This window comes from Trachypithecus francoisi, unplaced genomic scaffold, assembly GCF_009764315.1.
Source record: "Trachypithecus francoisi isolate TF-2019V2 unplaced genomic scaffold, Tfra_2.0 Lachesis_group12, whole genome shotgun sequence".
NCBI classification, from domain to species: domain Eukaryota; kingdom Metazoa; phylum Chordata; class Mammalia; order Primates; family Cercopithecidae; genus Trachypithecus; species Trachypithecus francoisi.
Window position 1 is genome coordinate 72,587,001 of NW_022681457.1, and position 17,231 is coordinate 72,604,231.

The 17,231-nt window shown below is 40.5% G+C and overlaps 1 protein-coding gene and 1 long non-coding RNA gene across 5 annotated transcripts in view; one reads left to right on the forward strand and one right to left on the reverse strand.

Annotated features, from left to right (window-relative positions):
• The window catches only part of NRDC (nardilysin convertase), a 98,778-nt gene that overhangs the window by 76,356 nt on the left and 5,191 nt on the right, over window positions 1-17,231 (forward strand). For all 4 annotated transcript variants that reach the window (XM_033226388.1, XM_033226389.1, XM_033226391.1 and 1 more), the window contains 9 exons: window positions 1,148-1,271; window positions 2,167-2,253; window positions 4,635-4,754; window positions 6,305-6,356; window positions 7,292-7,442; window positions 10,682-10,809; window positions 13,001-13,163; window positions 16,560-16,591; window positions 16,801-16,939. In XM_033226388.1, coding sequence (XP_033082279.1) covers window positions 1,148-1,271; window positions 2,167-2,253; window positions 4,635-4,754; window positions 6,305-6,356; window positions 7,292-7,442; window positions 10,682-10,809; window positions 13,001-13,163; window positions 16,560-16,591; window positions 16,801-16,939 — 996 coding nt within the window. The remainder of the gene's footprint in view (window positions 1-1,147; window positions 1,272-2,166; window positions 2,254-4,634; window positions 4,755-6,304; window positions 6,357-7,291; window positions 7,443-10,681; window positions 10,810-13,000; window positions 13,164-16,559; window positions 16,592-16,800; window positions 16,940-17,231) is intronic.
• On the reverse strand, window positions 9,865-10,688 carry LOC117092598. Its single transcript, XR_004440853.1, has 2 exons — window positions 10,477-10,688; window positions 9,865-10,286 (listed from the first exon to the last, which is right to left on the reverse strand). It is a non-coding gene; the product is annotated as an uncharacterized LOC117092598 (long non-coding RNA).

Genomic DNA, 17,231 nt, shown 5'->3' on the forward strand with positions numbered 1-17,231 from the left:
CAATGAATTGTTGGTCAGGGTCATTCCTTCACTAGTGGAGAATAAGTCATTTTGTTTCATACAGGATAGCAGGCGTCAACCAGAGGTGACTTTTGCCTTCCAGGGGATATTTGTCACTGTCTGGAGACATTTTGGTTGTCACAACTCAGGGCGAGGTGTGGGGTGCTCCTGGGATCCAGTGGGTAGAAGCCAGGGATGCTACTAAATGTCCTATAATGCAGAAGTCAGGATCCTACAATAGTTATCTGACCCAAGATGTTAGTAGTGCTGAGACTGAGAAATTATAACATAGGACATTCCTTGAGAAATTTTAGCATAGACATTCCTAAACTATTAATTTTAAAGAGGACAGGGAAAGGTAAAGGAGGAAGAAACAACCACACATTCTTGCTGTGTCACTAGGATGGTTGTGCCCGGTACGGGCTGGTTGTTTTTTTTTCTGAACCACCATTTGTTGTTTTATGCTTAAATAAATGGTGTTTAAGTAGTAGTTAGGGTTCCAAACCAAGCCACAAAATTCTGTTTAGTCCTTATTGTAGCTGGAGGATTATTGAAGGAGGCCCTACCTTGGCAGTGTTTTACTGATTCCTGGATATGAAGTGATGTAAAAGATAGCTGTTAGGAGCATAGTCCTTGGTAGCATGTACAAATTGAGTTAGAACTCCACTTTTGCCACTTCTAGCTGTGTATTATTCTGTACAAGTTACATAATCTTTAACCGAGCAAATTACTTAACCATCACCCTCTGAAGCTGACTGTTATTTTGTGTAAATCAGCCTGTCTTAGGATTGTTTTTAGGAATAAATGAAATAATGTGTGTTAAATACTTCCTGGCTCACAGTGGAAGCTTAGTAGTAAAGGATAGCTGTTTTTACTGCTAATGCTGATAATATGTAGGATTTAAGATAAACACTGTTTAAAGCATTATCAAGAACATACTTGATATTTGCCAACTATACCTCAATAAAGTAGGAAAAAAGGTTCTGAAACACTGATGAGACTTTGTAAATGAGGGTGTTCATGAACTGTAGGTATTTTTATGAGCATAGATCTTGGAGGTACCTAACAATGTGATTTTTGCCTTTTTAACAGACATGTATTAGGTTGAAATTGTGTATATCTCTTTCCCCTCTTCCCACTTCACTAGGTCATTGCTGAAGCCTTAAATCAGCTAGTTCCTCAAAAAGCAAATCTTGTTTTACTGTCTGGTGCTAATGAGGGAAAATGTGACCTCAAGGAGAAATGGTTTGGAACTCAGTATAGTATAGAAGGTAAAATATTTTAACAGTTGTCTTACATTTAGGTATATTTAACTTACCTGGAAATGTTTAATAATTTAATGGTTCTACAGGGGGAAGAAAGTATAACTTTTTTAAAAGTTCACTTTGAAATGACAATTACTTATACTACTGCACAGGAAGTTATTTTCTGCTATGTTTATGTTTACTAACTAGTGAAAAAATTCTGTTATCCTGGTATTTTAGGAGCAGAGTTTTGACTTAGTTTTTGAAAAATGCTTCTCAAATGTCAGTGCGCATTTTTGTCACCTGGAGATATTACTAAAATACAGATTATGATTCAGAGGGTTTGGGTAGGGCCTGAGATTCTGCATTTCTCTTTTTCTTTCTTTCTTTTTCTTTTCTTTTCTTTTTTTTTTTTTTGAGACGGAATTTTGCTCTTGTTGTCCAGGCTGGAGTGCAATGGCACGATCTTGGCTCACTGCAACTTCTTCTGCCTCCTGGGTTCAAGCAGTTCTCCTGCCCCTGCCTCCTGAGTAGCTGGGATTACAGGCATACGCCTGGCTCATTTTGTATGTTTGTATTTTTAGTAGAAACCTTTCTGGGGTTTCACCACGTTGGTCAGTCTGGTCTCAAACTCCTGACCTTAGGTGATCCACCCACCTCAGCCTCCCAAAGTGTTGAGATTACAATTGTGAGCCACCGTGCTCTGCCAGATTCTGCATTTCTGACAATCTCCCAGGTGATGCCAGTGCTGCTGGGACCACACTTTTGAGTAGCACGATTCTAGAATGCCTGGCTATGTGTCAGTCACAGTTTTCCTGAGAAAGGAGAATTGATTTGTAGGCCAGCTGATAACTAGTTTATTATTAAGAGAATGTTGAACATTGCATTGTTTATTGGGTCAGTTTATTTTTCTCCTTTACAGATATTGAAAACTCTTGGGCTGAATTGTGGAGTAGTAATTTCGAATTAAATCCAGATCTTCATCTTCCAGCTGAAAACAAGTACATAGGTCAGTAAAATAGCAATTTTTATACATAATCCATCCATGTGCTAATAGGCACCTGTATAGCACATTATATTTTACAGCATATCATAGGAATTTATATTTGAGATTCCCAGTAACATTCTGAGGTTGGCATTACTATTTTCTTACTTTTCCAAATGAGAAAACTGGGGGTCAGAAAAGCAAAGTGACTGGTACAAGACTGTCCAGTTGGTGAATGAGAAATCAGGACTTAAACACAGATCTTGGGACTCTGAAGTTTATGCTTTATCCTGTATAGCGTAGCTGATTCTTCCATACCAGTCTCCTTAGGGATTGCCATTATCTTTCCAGATTGTTCTATTGCTTTTCAAGCTGCAGGTGGCAGCCCATTAGAAGGTTGTGAAGTCAATGTAATAGATTGTAAGATCAATGTAATGAGCCATGAAAGCATTAAAAAATCAGTTAGAATAGAAAATAGCAAAATGTTTCATTGCATGTAGAAAGAATGTTATTTTAAGAACTTTTGTTTCGGATGTCTGCCTATCTGTCTACTAGCTTGCAGTGGAAAACATATTTCTAAGTGAGTTGCAGAAAAAAGTAATTGAAAGCTACCAATCCTAGGTCCAAGGTTTTAGAGTTGCTTATAACTGTAATTTACTTAGAACACTGTATTTCCCAGCCATTCATTACATGTCTAAGTATATACCCAAAATAATTGAAAACAGGTACTCAAACAAATACATGGACCTTCATGTTCACACAGCACTGTTCACAATACTCAAAAGATGGAAACAGCCCAAATGTCCCATCAGTGGATGAATGTATAAACAAATTGTGATGTATACATACTTAAAATATTACTCATAAAAAATATAGTACTGATATATGCTATAATGGGGAAGAACCTTGCAAACATCAAACTAGACACAAAAGGTCACAGATAAGTCCATTTATACGAAATGTTCAGAATAGATAAATCCGTAGAGACAGAACATAGATTGATGATTGATAGGGGCTGAGGTGAGTGGGTAATGAGGAGCAATCCCTTAAGGAGTAGGGGGTTTCCTTTTGGGGTGAGGAAAATGATTTGGAACTAGCTAGAAGTGGTAGTTGCACAGCATTGTGAATGCTTCGGAATTCACTTTTAAATAGCTAAGTTTATGTTATGTGAATTTGCCTTCCATTAGGAAAAAAAAAGCCTTTTAAAAAAAGTATTAGCCAAGTGCCGTGGCTCATGCCTGTAATCCCAGCACTTTGAGAGGCCAAGGCGGGCACATCACCTGAGGTCAGGAGTTCGAGACCAGCCTGAGGAACATGGAGAAACTCCATCTGTACTAAAAAATACAAAATTAGCTGGGCATGGTGGCGCATGCCTGTAATCCCAGCTACTTGGGAGGCTGAGGCAGGAGAATCACTTGAACCCAGGAGGCCGAGGTTGCAGTGAGCTGAGATTGCACCATTGCACTCCAGCCTGGGCAACAAGAGTGAAACTCCGTCTCACACACACACACACACACACACACACTATTATCTATGTTAGACATTTCAGTTTCACATCTTGAACTGTAAATAATCTAAACAACCCAGTTAGCTTATTATTTTAGTTTTTTGAGTTAGGGTTTCACTCTCTTGCCCAGGTTGAAGTACAATGGCATGATCATGGCTCAGTGCAGCCTTGACCTGCTGAACTCAAGCAGTCCTCCTGTGTCAGCCTCCTGAGTAGCTGGGATTACATGTGTGCACCACAATGCCCAGCTAATTTTTAATTTGTTTCTAGAGATGTGGTCTCTCTGTGTTGCCCAGGCTGGTCTCAAACTCCTGGCTTCAAGTGATCCTCCTGCTTCAGCCTTGTAAAGTGTTGGGATTACAGGCATGAGCTACCATGCCTACCAAATCCAGCTCTTTTACATAAATACAGCAAGTACTCAAATTTTAAAAATCAGCTATTTTTCATCTGTGTGTTGATGAAACTGTTTTAATTAACCAAAAGGAAGAGTTTGACTTCGTTTGAGCAGAACAATTTTGTAACTTTTCAAATGTATAGCGTAAGGTTGGTAAAAGACATTCTCATGAATTAATGGATTGTTTCATAAATTGGTTTATGAAACTATCCTGACTAAAGGCTCCTCTCTCAGTTAAAATTGTCTTTAAGAAAGGGAATGAAGCAGAATGTGTAGCAATCAGAATCAGTTCTTGGGAAATTCCAGATCTTTAGAGTTTATTTACTTTAAGACCGACATAGTTTTCCTTTCAGTATTGGCCTACTAATTTAATGTATTTCTAGTATTTGGATTTGGCTTATTTTTGCCACACAGAAAAGTTACTTAGACTCCTGAAGCCAATAACAGATTACTGGGACCCCTGCTGCAATACTCGAGTGAATTATTATTATCTTCTTTTGTTAGCCACGGACTTTACGTTGAAGGCTTTCGATTGCCCTGAAACAGAATACCCAGTTAAAATTGTGAATACTCCACAAGGTTGCCTGTGGTATAAGAAAGACAACAAATTCAAAATCCCCAAAGGTAAAATGTTGCCCTCCTGTTACTTCCCTGCTGAATTCCAGTGTTCTCTTTAGATGCTCTGTTTGACATGTGATAATCTCCTTGCTATTTTGGTCCTCCTTTGTGGAGGAGGCTAGGGCTGGGTGCCTCTATCAGCCACCTTGAAGCCCTCTCACCCTCCCTTTTTAAAAGGAGTAAAATAAGTAAAACAAATATTTCTCCACTTTGCAGCAACTTGTTTCCCCTGTGTGTATCACCTCCTCCTTCTCTTTCCCCCTTCGATTTGAAGACCTTTTTTAGGCTTATCCACCAGATTTACACTGTGCTCCTGTGCTGTCGCAGAAATCCTTGTGGACTCCAGTGTCCAGGAAATGAACATTTAAGGCTAGAATGAAATTGTTTGTAGGTTTTTTTCTGTCAACTAAATGAAAGCAGAACCAGGTATTTGACCATCTTAAGGAATTGGTGTTATATGAACATTGTCTTTAAAAAGAGATAAGAATACACAAGGGAATTATTCAAAGACATGATAGATAGCCTAGTCCAGCATTACAAATGTGAAATCCCCACCAACTGCCTCCTTCTCCCATTTTGTTTTCAGCATAAAGGAAGCATAGTATAGAGTTAAGTAGACTCTAAAGTCCTTATCTTTAATGTTGTGGCCCTAACTGTGTTGCTTCTTACTGTTCTGTTCTCAAACATGGCATAAGGAACTTATTGAAGCCACATGGAATCATAGGCTGGGTGCTCTTGTATGTCCTTTAACCCATATCCCCAGCCTCAAAACACAACTGTATTGTAGCTCTGTGGGATTCTTGAGTTTATTGGGAAGTTATTTGCATTATTTGTTTTGAATAACTTACGAGTTTCTAAAAACCTCCTTAAATTCAGTTTCCTTGGAAAGCCTCTGCTATAAATTTGTGTGAATGTTGGGGTTGTTCCCTTAATGTTCTTAACATCTGTGCTCTAAGAATTTTTCCTGACTGAAGCTATTAATAAATACGAGTATTTATAGGCCTCTCTGTGTATCTGCCCGTGTGTCTGGTCTTCCCATAGATTAAAGAGTGCCTTCTGGAACTCGTTATTTGGAATGGTAAATACTGATTTTTAAAGACCCTTAAGAATAAAGATGTAGGCCGGGCGCGGTGGCTCAAGCCTGTAATCCCAGCACTTTGGGAGGCCGAGACGGGCGGATCACGAGGTCAGGAGATCGAGACCATCCTGGCTAACACGGTGAAACCCCGTCTCTACTAAAAATACAAAAACTAGCTGGGCGAGGTGGCGGGCGCCTGTAGTCCCAGCTACTCGGGAGGCTGAGGCAGGAGAATGGCGTAAACCCGGGAGGCGGAGCTTGCAGTGAGCCGAGATCTGGCCACTGCACTCCAGTCCGGGCGACAGAGCGAGACTCTGCCTCAAAAAAAAAAAAAAAAAAAAAAGAATAAAGATGTAATGAGGATTTAAGGATTAATAGTTTATTTCAGAATTAAAAATATCTATATTGGGGAAAATAACAGATGTATAAAATATTTGAGACCCCTAACCTTTTCTGTCTATGGTCTTTTTTCTTTCAGCATATATACGTTTCCATCTAATTTCACCCTTGATACAGAAATCTGCAGCAAAGTAAGCGGTTGTCTTTTTTTCCGGAAAATATATTTTTTAGTTATTGAAAAACTATTTTGTTTCATTCTAAATCATTCTGTCATTTTCTCTATCCATATTTGAGCTATGTTGCTGATTTATGTATTTTTTTTCTGTGCTCCAAACAAGTTATTTGTATTATTACCAAACATCAAAATGGAACTGTGGCTGTTGCATTACCAGCGTCCATTGGTAAAACATGCTGATAGTGTAGACTAGAGCAATTAGTTCCCAATTACTGGATGGGGAAAAGTCCTTAAAGATCAGTTTGGGTGACTGTCCAGTCTATAATGAGACTGATGGATCTGTTGATTCTGTATTTGTAGAATACCAAGGAATGTGATTGTTCCTGTTCTTAGCAAATCCCTTATATATTTATGTAGATAGCTTTCATTGTGGGAGGCCAGAGAGCCTAAAATATATCTGAACATAGGAAATACTTGGGAAATGTTGGTGCATTTCTTCTTTCTTTTCCTACTTAACTGTAAAATCCAAACTTAAAATGACAAGCAGCACTAGAATTTGTTAATATTCACTCTAAAAAATGCATTCCCATACCTCATATTTTTAATCAGTCAGAATGCCTAGGCTTGGAGGGTAGACAGAGCCTTCAGGCCAGTGCTGCTGATGCCTATTCCATTTACCTCATTGTACAATATAAATATTATCATTTTGTATGTGTACATGATGTGAAAAAGATTGGGAAACACTGCTGAAGGTAGGAATTCTATAATACACCTCTGAAACTGAATCCTGAGTAAGCTGTATTACCTTTGAACTCAGCATACAGTTTTACATTCTGGAGTAGAGAATTTATACTCTCTAAAAATGAAGCTGCTTACTCTAAATTGAAACAAATCTATTTCCTGTGTCTTTCTTACCAATTAAAGATGCCATTTGCATTTTGTACTTCTTAGTGTGGTCCTCTTTGATATCTTTGTCAATATCCTTACGCACAACCTTGCGGAACCAGCTTATGAAGCAGATGTGGCCCAGCTGGAGTATAAACTGGTAGCTGGAGAACATGGTTTAATTATTCGAGTGAAAGGATTTAACCACAAACTACCTGTAAGTACAAGTACTCTGTTTTCCTTAGAGCATTAAAATACCATATTTATATAGAGGTATGTGCATGGGATGCTGTACAGAGAAAGAAATGTTTATTAATGTGGATTATCTTGAATATTCTTGGTTGATGACAGCTATTCTGTGACTGACTATACATAAGAACAACATATGTTTTATTAATTACTGGCAGTGCATGGGATTATAGCCCATGCTTCAGGATTGATTTCACTTCCCTTTGCTGTCAGTTTCTCCACAACCAACACTGGCATTTAGGATTGGTTCTAGCTAAATTTTTTACCATACAGGAATAACCTTTTTTTTTTTTTTTTTGAGACAGATACTCACTCTGTCACCCAGACTGGAGTGCAGTGGTGTGATCTTGGCTCACTGCAACCTCCACCTCCCGGGTTTAATCAGTTCTCCTGCCTCAGCTTCCTGAGTAGCTGGGACTACAGGCACGTGCCACCACACCCAGCTAATTTTTATATTTTTAGTAGAGATGGGGTTTCTCCATGTTGGCCAGGCTGGTCTCGAACTCCTGACCTCAAATGATCTGCCTGCCTCAGCCTCTGAAAGTGCTGGGATTATAAGCATGAGCCTCCATGCTGGCTGTGGAATAACAAATTTGACTGGTGTTTTGCCTGAAATGGAGTAGAACTCAGATGCTTGTGCCTTTACTTCCTCATCTTAGGCTCCTTCCCATTGTTTCAGGTATGTGTGTCTTGTTTCCCTTCTAAGTTTATGAACCATTTTGAAACAGGGTCTGTATCATGTCAGTTACTAATCTCTTAGTGAGGAATATGTTCCAGTATTGCTTCATCAAAAACTTCTTAAGAGGAGGGAAAAATAATGGGTTGTTAGCTAAGAGAGTTAGATTACTGAATACCAGGTAAAGTAATATAATATGCTCAATAATAAATTTTATGTCTAGGTTTCTTGGGTAGAATATACATTATATTAAGATTTAGGGAAATAGGTTTATACAAGAAAATTTTTAGAGGAAAGGACCTGCCAGAAAGACCCGTGCTAGGTGATAATAGCCTTCATCTTGGCAAAAACCCAAGAGAAGAGTATAGCTCTCACCTTTTTATGTCTTTTCCCTTCTCCATCTCCCCATGGAGCAAAGATTGGTCTCAGAAGGAGACGCCATGGAATATTTTACTTTGTCAACCTTCTAAGTCCTAAGTATAATGTAGCTTAAGTTTCAAGCAGATTAAAGCCTAATTCAGTGGTTGTCATTTGGAAAATATGTTTTAGAATTACCTGGAGAGCTTATTAAAAATACAAACCATGGAAAAGTATTTGATGTTCTTGAATTTGTGAGGCTTACTTAGCCTTGATATTAAAACCTAATATAGAACATATATGTATGTATGTATGTATAGAAAACTAAAGATCAATTTTATCTGTAGAATATAGATGTAAACTTTCTAAAAATTTGAAAATTAAATCCAGTTTAGCAAAAAGGATAATTTAAATACCAGGAATGCTAGGGTTGTGGAATATTAGGAAATTGATGATCATAAGTCACCATAACACAAGTCAAAGGAGAACCACTGTATGAATATAGTGATAAATGGTGATAAATCATTTGATAAATTTGAGTTGGCATTCCTAATAAATAGGAATAGAAGGAAATTACTTAAGTATAAAAACCTCGGCCTGGTGCGGTGGCTCACGCCTGTAATCCCAGTGCTTTGGGAGGCTGAGGCGGTCGGAGGTCAGGAGATCGAGATCCTAACACAGTGAAACCCCGTCTCTACTAAAAATACAAATATTTGCTGGGCGTGGTGGCGGCGTCTGTAGTCTCAGCTACTCGGGAGGCTGAGGCAGGAGAATGGTGTGACCCTGGGAGGCGGAGCTTGTAGTGAGCCGAGAACGCGCCACTGTACTCCAGCCTGGTCAATAGAGTGAGACTCCATCTCAAAAAAAAAAAACCTCAAAGAACTTATCAGCAGACATTACATTAACTGATAAAATGATGAACACTGACATCAGCAACAAGCCAAGAATAATCCACAATCATCTCTATTATTCTGTTATTGTTTTAGAGGTTCTGGCTATTACAGTAAGATGAAAAAATGAAATAAAAACTTTTTTGGAAAAAATATTTTTCCTTGCAGATGATATGATTATATTCTTAGAAAACCTCATATACCACTAAAATTAAAAAAAATAAATAGGTGTGATATGGCTGGTCATAAGACTAGTATATCAGAATCAATGACTTTTTTTCCCCCCATAGTAGCAGTAACCACTTAGAAATGGAAGCCAGGCACAGTGGGATGTGCCTGTGGTCCCAGCTCCTCCAGAGTTTGAGGCAGGAGAAATACTTGAGTTTGAGGATACTTAGCTATGATCGTGCCACTAGCCTGTGCGATATAGTGAGGTTCTGTCTCTGAAGAAAAGAAAGAAAGAAATAGATGAAATCAATCTTACATTTATTTACAATATTGAGGAAAAATAAATAAAATGGCTAAGAATAAACAGGAAAAGTATAGGACCTATCTAAGGACACACTACAAATCTTATTGAGAACACCCATGAAATGATTAAAAAAAAAGGAAGAATTGTTCCAAATTTGACAATTATTTAGGATTTTGGACCCTTAAGATTCTTTAAGGCCAGGAGGCTGAGGCAGGAGGATCACTTGAGGCCAGGAGTTTGAGGACCACCCTGGCAACATAGGAAGACCTCGTCTGTACAAAAGCAACAAAATTAGCCGGGCATGGTGGCGCCTGCCTGTAGTTCCAGCTACTCAGGAGGCTGAGGTGGGAGTATTGCTAGAGCCCAGGCATTCGAGGATACAATGAATTACGGTCGATAGTACCACTGCGCTCCAGCCTGGGTGACTGTACCACTGCACTCCAGCCTGGGTGACTGTACCACTGCACTCCAGCCTGGGTGACTGTACCACTGCACTCCAGCCTGGGTGACTGTACCACTGCACTCCAGCCTGGGTGACTGTACCACTGCACTCCAGCCTGGGTGACTGTACCACTGCACTCCAGCCTGGGTGACTGTACCACTGCACTCCAGCCTGGGTGACTGGAGTGATATCCTGTCTCCAGGTTAACACCCAAACAAACAAAAGGTCATTAGTAATTTTCTTGTGTCCCCCTCCTACAATGCCTAGTACCATGCTGGGTACCCTGGTAAAAACCAAAGAGAAACATTTCCTTCCCTAATACATAGTGGATTTCCATGCTTCTTAAAGTGCTTCCTTCTTTTTCTTTTAGCTACTGTTTCAGCTCATTATTGACTACTTAGCTGAGTTCAATTCCACACCAGCTGTCTTTACAATGATAACTGAGCAGTTGAAGAAGACCTACTTTAACATCCTCATCAAGCCTGAGACTTTGGCCAAGTGGGTATAAATGAGATGAGCTTATATTTTGAGGACCTGAAAATATTAGTCTTCCTAGTGGGTAGGTGTGGCGGATAAGGCTGTAGTTTCAGTGCTAATTTTCAGCCATGTTTGAATTGTGCTGTAGTTTAGGAAACCAGTCCATAATGTTAGAGTATTTCTAACCCCAGCTTATATAGCTAGCTGTGAATGGGACTGAAAGCAGCCTACTGTATTTAAGAGACTAAAAGTAAAGAAGGCTGTTTTCACCAATCATTATACCTAAATAATAGTTAAAGAAGTGCTAGTTTTGGGCTGGGCATGGTAGCTTATACCTGTAATCCCAGCACTTTGGGAGGCTGAGGTGGGAGGATCACAAGCCTCGAAATTCAAGACTAGCCTGGGCAATATAGCAAGATTTCATCTCTACCAAAAATTTAAAAATTAGCTGGGTGTGGTGGCACATGCCTGTAGTCCCAGCTACTTGGCAGACTGAGGTGGGAGGATTGCTTGAGCCCAGGAGGTTGAGGCTGCAGTGAACCATGATCATGCCACCGCACACCAGCCTGCATGACAGAGATAGACCCTGCCTCATAAAAAAAAACAAACAAAAAACCAACCAGAAGAAGTGCTGGCTTTATTGTAGCCCCGAATTATTTACTGGTGATTTTAGTATGTTGGTGATTAGTAGCTGAGTTAAACTGCTAAACATGTCACTTATCTAGCAATCTTAACTATCCAGAATTCAGCCAGCATTCCAGAAGAGAGCAGAAAGGCAGCTACACAGTCTGTATGCTAATACTTAAACCCTCTGCTCATAGGCAATGCCCTTGGGCCTTCAGTCAGCCTGTTCTTACTACTTTAGTCCAGGGCTAATTGTAGCCTGTAGGATACTTTTGTGTGAATCAGAAAAAAGTATCCCTTTGGGGTACCTTCTATTAGCAGGTAGAGCCTTTGTGGGAGGGAGAGGAAAGTCCTCTGAACAGACATACCCCTTTGTGCACGTGACTGGCTAGCCCCTACTTGACCTTATTGCCCAGGGCATCTATAAATAGTGAACAGCACAACCTTATGTAAAGATTCTGCTTCTGACACAGCTATAATGAACCCATCAGTTTCCAGAATTAGAAAGAAGGGATTAGGCGTCAGTCATGTAATAACTGATATTCTGAACCCAGAAAGTTACAAAAGCTATTAACCAGATATATGTTAGAAAGGACATGGACACAGGGAGGGGAACATCACACACTGGGGCCTGTTGGCCGGTGGGGCACTGGAGGAGGGATAGCGTTAGGAGAAATACCTAATGTAAATGACGAGTTGATGGGTGCAGCAAAACTAACATGGCACATGTATACCTATGTAACAAACCTCACGTTGTGCACATGTACCGTAGAATTTAAAGTATAATAATAAAAAAAAGGAGAGTTATCTGCAACCATTGATATGATAATGAATAGCCCTGCCAATAACTCATGAATACTGCCTTATTTATGTATAAAAATACATTAAACACAACCTTCTATTTTATTAAAATTCAACTCCTGAAATTTACTTTATAAAAGATAGAATAATAATAAACCTGTTTGTTGAATATTTTTGTGCTAGATCTAAGAAGTTTTATATAAATTGATTAATTCTATCCAAAATGGTTACCTCTCATGAATTACTTCCCTTATTTTACAAATGAAGAAATTGAGTCATAGATGTTAGTAGATTTGTCAAATTCAAACAGCTTATTTGGGGTGGGGTTGTGGAGATGGGGGATGAAGCTAATCTGATTCTGGGCCGGAGCCATTTACCTATATTATATTGTCACTGCAGTAATAGATATCCCAAATGATGGCCTCTAGTGATTAATAAAATATTAGTGAGATTTCAAACCAAAATAGTAATAATTTTAAATCAGTGTACAACTAAGTAAACTTGACTCATCTGGCAGCTTTACTTTTATGTGAAATATTTTACCCTGCAACTGAGACAGGTAAGTGCATTTTTGTACTGCTAAGTAAGTTTGTTTAAAAGTTTGTGTATGTGATTTTCAGTACTTTTTTGGTGATTCTGATACTGTTTTCCCACGTTATATTGTGATAAAAATGGTCTCTCTTTAGAAACACATCCTTTATAGAAACTTGACCAAATATTTCTTTATTCTGAAGATTCATTTCTAATAACAAAACTTTGAGTATTTTTTTTTCTGCCCTCTGTACAGAGATGTGCGGCTTTTAATCCTGGAATATGCCCGTTGGTCTATGATTGACAAGTACCAGGCTTTGATGGATGGCCTTTCCCTTGAGTCTCTCCTGAGCTTCGTCAAAGAATTCAAATCCCAGCTCTTTGTGGAGGGCCTGGTACAAGGAAATGTCACAAGCACAGTGAGTGTGAGAGGCTCTGTAGGCCAGGTCTGAATGCAGTTGTGAACTCTGGAACTGCACTAGTTCTTCCCTAAAGGGGAAACTGTAGTTTTGGCAGGCCGGCATTATCATACTCTGTCTAGGAGGGAACCTGACCCCTCTGCTGCTGGGCAGCTTTCTTCTTAAGATGAAGACTGCTGGGCTGGGAATGGTGGCTCACGCCTGTAATTTCAGCATTTTGGGAGGCCAAGGCAGGAGCATTACTTAATGTCAGGATTTTGACACCAGTCCAGGCAACATAGTGAAGTCTCATCCCTACAAAAAATAAAAAATTAGCCAGGCATGGTGGCACATGCCTGTAGTCTCCACTACTTGGGAGGCTGAGGTGGAAGGATCATTTGAGCCCAGGAGTTTGGGGCTACAGCACACTATGATTGCACCACGGTATTCCAGCCTGAGCAACAGAGTAAGACCCTGTCTCAAAAGAAAAGAAAGAAAGAAAGGGAGAGAGAGAGAAAAATAGATTGCTGGTAATAGACTTTGAGTGAAATGAGTTTGGCATGTCTATACTGTTAGCTACATTTGTTGAAGATTGTGGAAACCATAAATAGTTTAGTACAGAGGCTAAAATGGGAGGAAGGAAATGGTGAGGGATATGTGTCCGTACACACACACACACACACACACAAACATACATACATAGCCAGAACAAGTATGTCAAGCCTGTTTGTGAAGCTAAGGTGCTAGGGCTTTATTCTGTGGAAATGGAGAACCATTGAAGGATTTAAGAAGATTTGTGGTTAAGAAATATCCAGAGAGACAAGTTTTGAAGCTGTTTTAAAGTATAGATATGATTTCACTCATGTGAGTTATCTAAAGTAGTCAAACTCATAGAAGCAGAAAATATAATGATGGTTTCCAGTGGTTGGTGGTTGGGGAGAAGAGGGAGGAGGCGAGTTATTTTATGGGTACAGAATTTTGGTTTTGCAAGATGAAAACATTCTGAAAATCTGATCTACTGTACAACAGTGTGAATATAGTTAACATTATTGAACTGTACCCCCCCAACACCTTTTTTTTTTTTTTGAGACAGAGTCTCGCTCTGTTGCCCAGGCTGGAGTCCAGTGGTGCAATCTCAGCTGACTGTAACCTCCGCCTCCCGGGTTCACGCCATTCTCCTGCCTCAGCCTCCCAAGTAGCTGGGACTACAGGCATCCACCACCACACCAAGCTAATTTTTTGTATTTTTAGCAGAGACAGGGTTTCACCGTGTTAGCCAGGATGGTCTCGATCTCCTGACCTTGTGATCCGCCTGCCTCGGCCTCCCAAAGTGCTGGGATTACAGGCATGAGCCACCATGCCTGGCCCTGAACTGTACATTTTTTAAAATGGTTGAGATTGGCCAGGCGCGGTGGCTCACACCTGTAATCCCAGCACTTTGGGAGTCCGAGGTGGGTGGATCACGAGGTCAAGAGATTGAGACCAGCCTGGCCATCATGGTGAAACCTCGTCTCTACTAAAAATACAAAAATTAGCTGGGCTTGGTGGCACGTGCCTGTAGTTCCAGCTACTCGGGAGCCTGAGGCAGGAAAATCGCTTGAACCCAGGAGGCGGAGGTTGTACTAAGCCGAGACTGCGCCACTGCACTCCAGCCTGGGCGACAGAATGAGACTCCTTGTCTAAAAAAAAAAAAAAAATTGAGATTATAAACTTTGTGTTATTTTATCACAATAAAAAGTTGGAGTAAAGGCTCTGTGAGGTCGCCCATGCCTATAATCCCAGCACTTTGAGAGGCTGAGGCAGGCGGATTGCTTGAGGCCAGGAGATCGAGACCAGCCTGGCCAACATGGTGAAAACCCATCTCTACTAAAAATGCAAAAGTTAGCCAGGTGTGGTGGTGGGCGTCTGTAATCCCAGCTTTTTGGGAGGCTGAGGCAGAAGAATCACTTGAGCCTGGAAGGCAGAGGTTGCAGTGAGCCGAGATCATGCCACTGTACTCCAGCCTGGGTGACAGAGCAAGACTCCATCTCAAAAAAAAAAGTTGGAGTGAAAAATGTTGAAGCCTGATGTTAGGCCAAATAAATGAAAAAGAATTGCTTAAGGCTGGGCATGGTGGCTTATGCTTGTCATCCCAGTACTTTGGGAAGCTGAGGTGGTAGAATCGCTTGAGCTCAGTAGTTTGAGACCAGCCTGGGCAACATAGTGAGACACCACTTCCACAAAAAATAAAAAAAATTAGCAGGGTGTGGCAATGCACACCTGTAATCTCAGCTACTTGGGAGGCTGAGGTGGGAGGATTGCTTGAGATCAGGAAATGGAGGCTACAGTGAGCTGAGATCATGCCACTGCACTCCAGCCTGGGCAACAAAGCAAGACCCTGTTTTGTTTTGTTTTGTTTTTTTAAAGAAGTGCTTAAGAACTAGAAGATGACGGAGATTCACTCAGTGGGGTTGAGAGAGAAGGGAGTCTAGATGCCCACATTTCTTTCTTGAAGCAGTGGGTTGGTGGAGAAGGAACAGTAATAAGAGTGGGAGCATATGAGGAGTTAGTTCTGATGCATATTGAGTTGGAAATGTCTGTGGGGCCTTGTACCTAAGGCTTTTTCCTCAGTCAGATGCTTGTTCAAGATTCTCTCCCTAAACTGTTTGGCTATTAACCATCCTCCTCCATGGCTTCCCAGTTTCTCAGGGCTGGCCCTTTGATTGGAATATATAAATGGTCACTCTTGAAATTGTGGCTGCTATCCTCCCCTTTCTATCTTTATTCTTCAACCCCAAAACCAGCCTTAGTTTCTGTCTTGGCCACCAAAAGAATTTTAAGTCTCAGTCCACAAAGGGAAGAGAAGAAATAGCTGCCTGTTTTTCCAAGCACCATTGGAGTACCAGGCAAGGGCTTTTGGCACAGAGTCCTTAGTACCATGAATTTCCCCCAGTGGAAATCACTTTAGAGAAGAGCTCATCCCTCCACTTATTCCTTATTTTATAGATAAGAAAACAGACTTCTTAAGAGGGGAAGAAGATATATTCACTCAGTATTAAATGTTACTTTCTTTGCTTTATCCAGGTTCTATGTCAGTGGGCCCAGGATTCTGAAACATAGTCCATGTTGTCATAAAGGCCACAGCCTAGTTGGGTAAACTAACACTGAACAATTAAGTTTGATCCAGTTGGGAATCTGTATATGGGTGAACAGATTGCCAAGAGAGCCAGAACAGTTAAGTGCCACTTAGTGTTCCACAAACACAATAAATCTTGAATCAGTCAATGAATAACTTGTCCAGCATTTAGGTCACCAACTATATCTGCTTTCCGAAAGCTGTGCAGGGCTCCCCAAGCAATTGGAACATTGATATTAGTTGATTCTGGGTGAAATGAGTGTCTAGAGAGCTTAATGTAGTTACTCTCTTTTGCATCTTAGGAATCTATGGATTTCCTGAAATATGTTGTTGAGTAAGTATTTGAATTTTCTCTTTGGGGTTATGTGTTCTTACCAGCGAGAGGGCATGGAGCCACAACTCAGTTAATTGTTACTAAACACCCAACTGAAACACTACTTGTAGTAGATTTTTTGAGGCTGGTGTACAAAGCAATTGAAAAGTTAGAAGGCCTAGCTTCTTAGTTTTTGGGTGCCTCAGTGACCCATACTGATTCTCTTGCAGCAAACTAAACTTCAAGCCTCTGAAGCAGGAGATGCCTGTGCAGTTCCAGGTGGTAGAGCTTCCCAGTGGCCACCATCTATGCAAAGTGAAAGCTCTGAACAAGGGTGATGCCAACTCTGAAGTCACTGTGTACTACCAGGTCAGTTGGGGGTACTAAAGACTGGTGGAAGGTCCAGTACCTGGGGATAAGTGACCCAGTGACCTTCAAGGCCCTTTATAGTGACTTCTGTAGTTTTATGCTTGGGACCATTTGTCCTCTTGAAGCAACTACATTTTAAAATTGCTTCTGGCCGGGTGCGGTGGCTCAAGCCTGTAATCCCAGCACTTTGGGAGGCCGAGACGGGCGGATCACAAGGTCAGGAGATCGAGACCATCCTGGCTAACATGGTGAAACCCCGTCTCTACTAAAAAAATACAAAAAATTAGCCGGG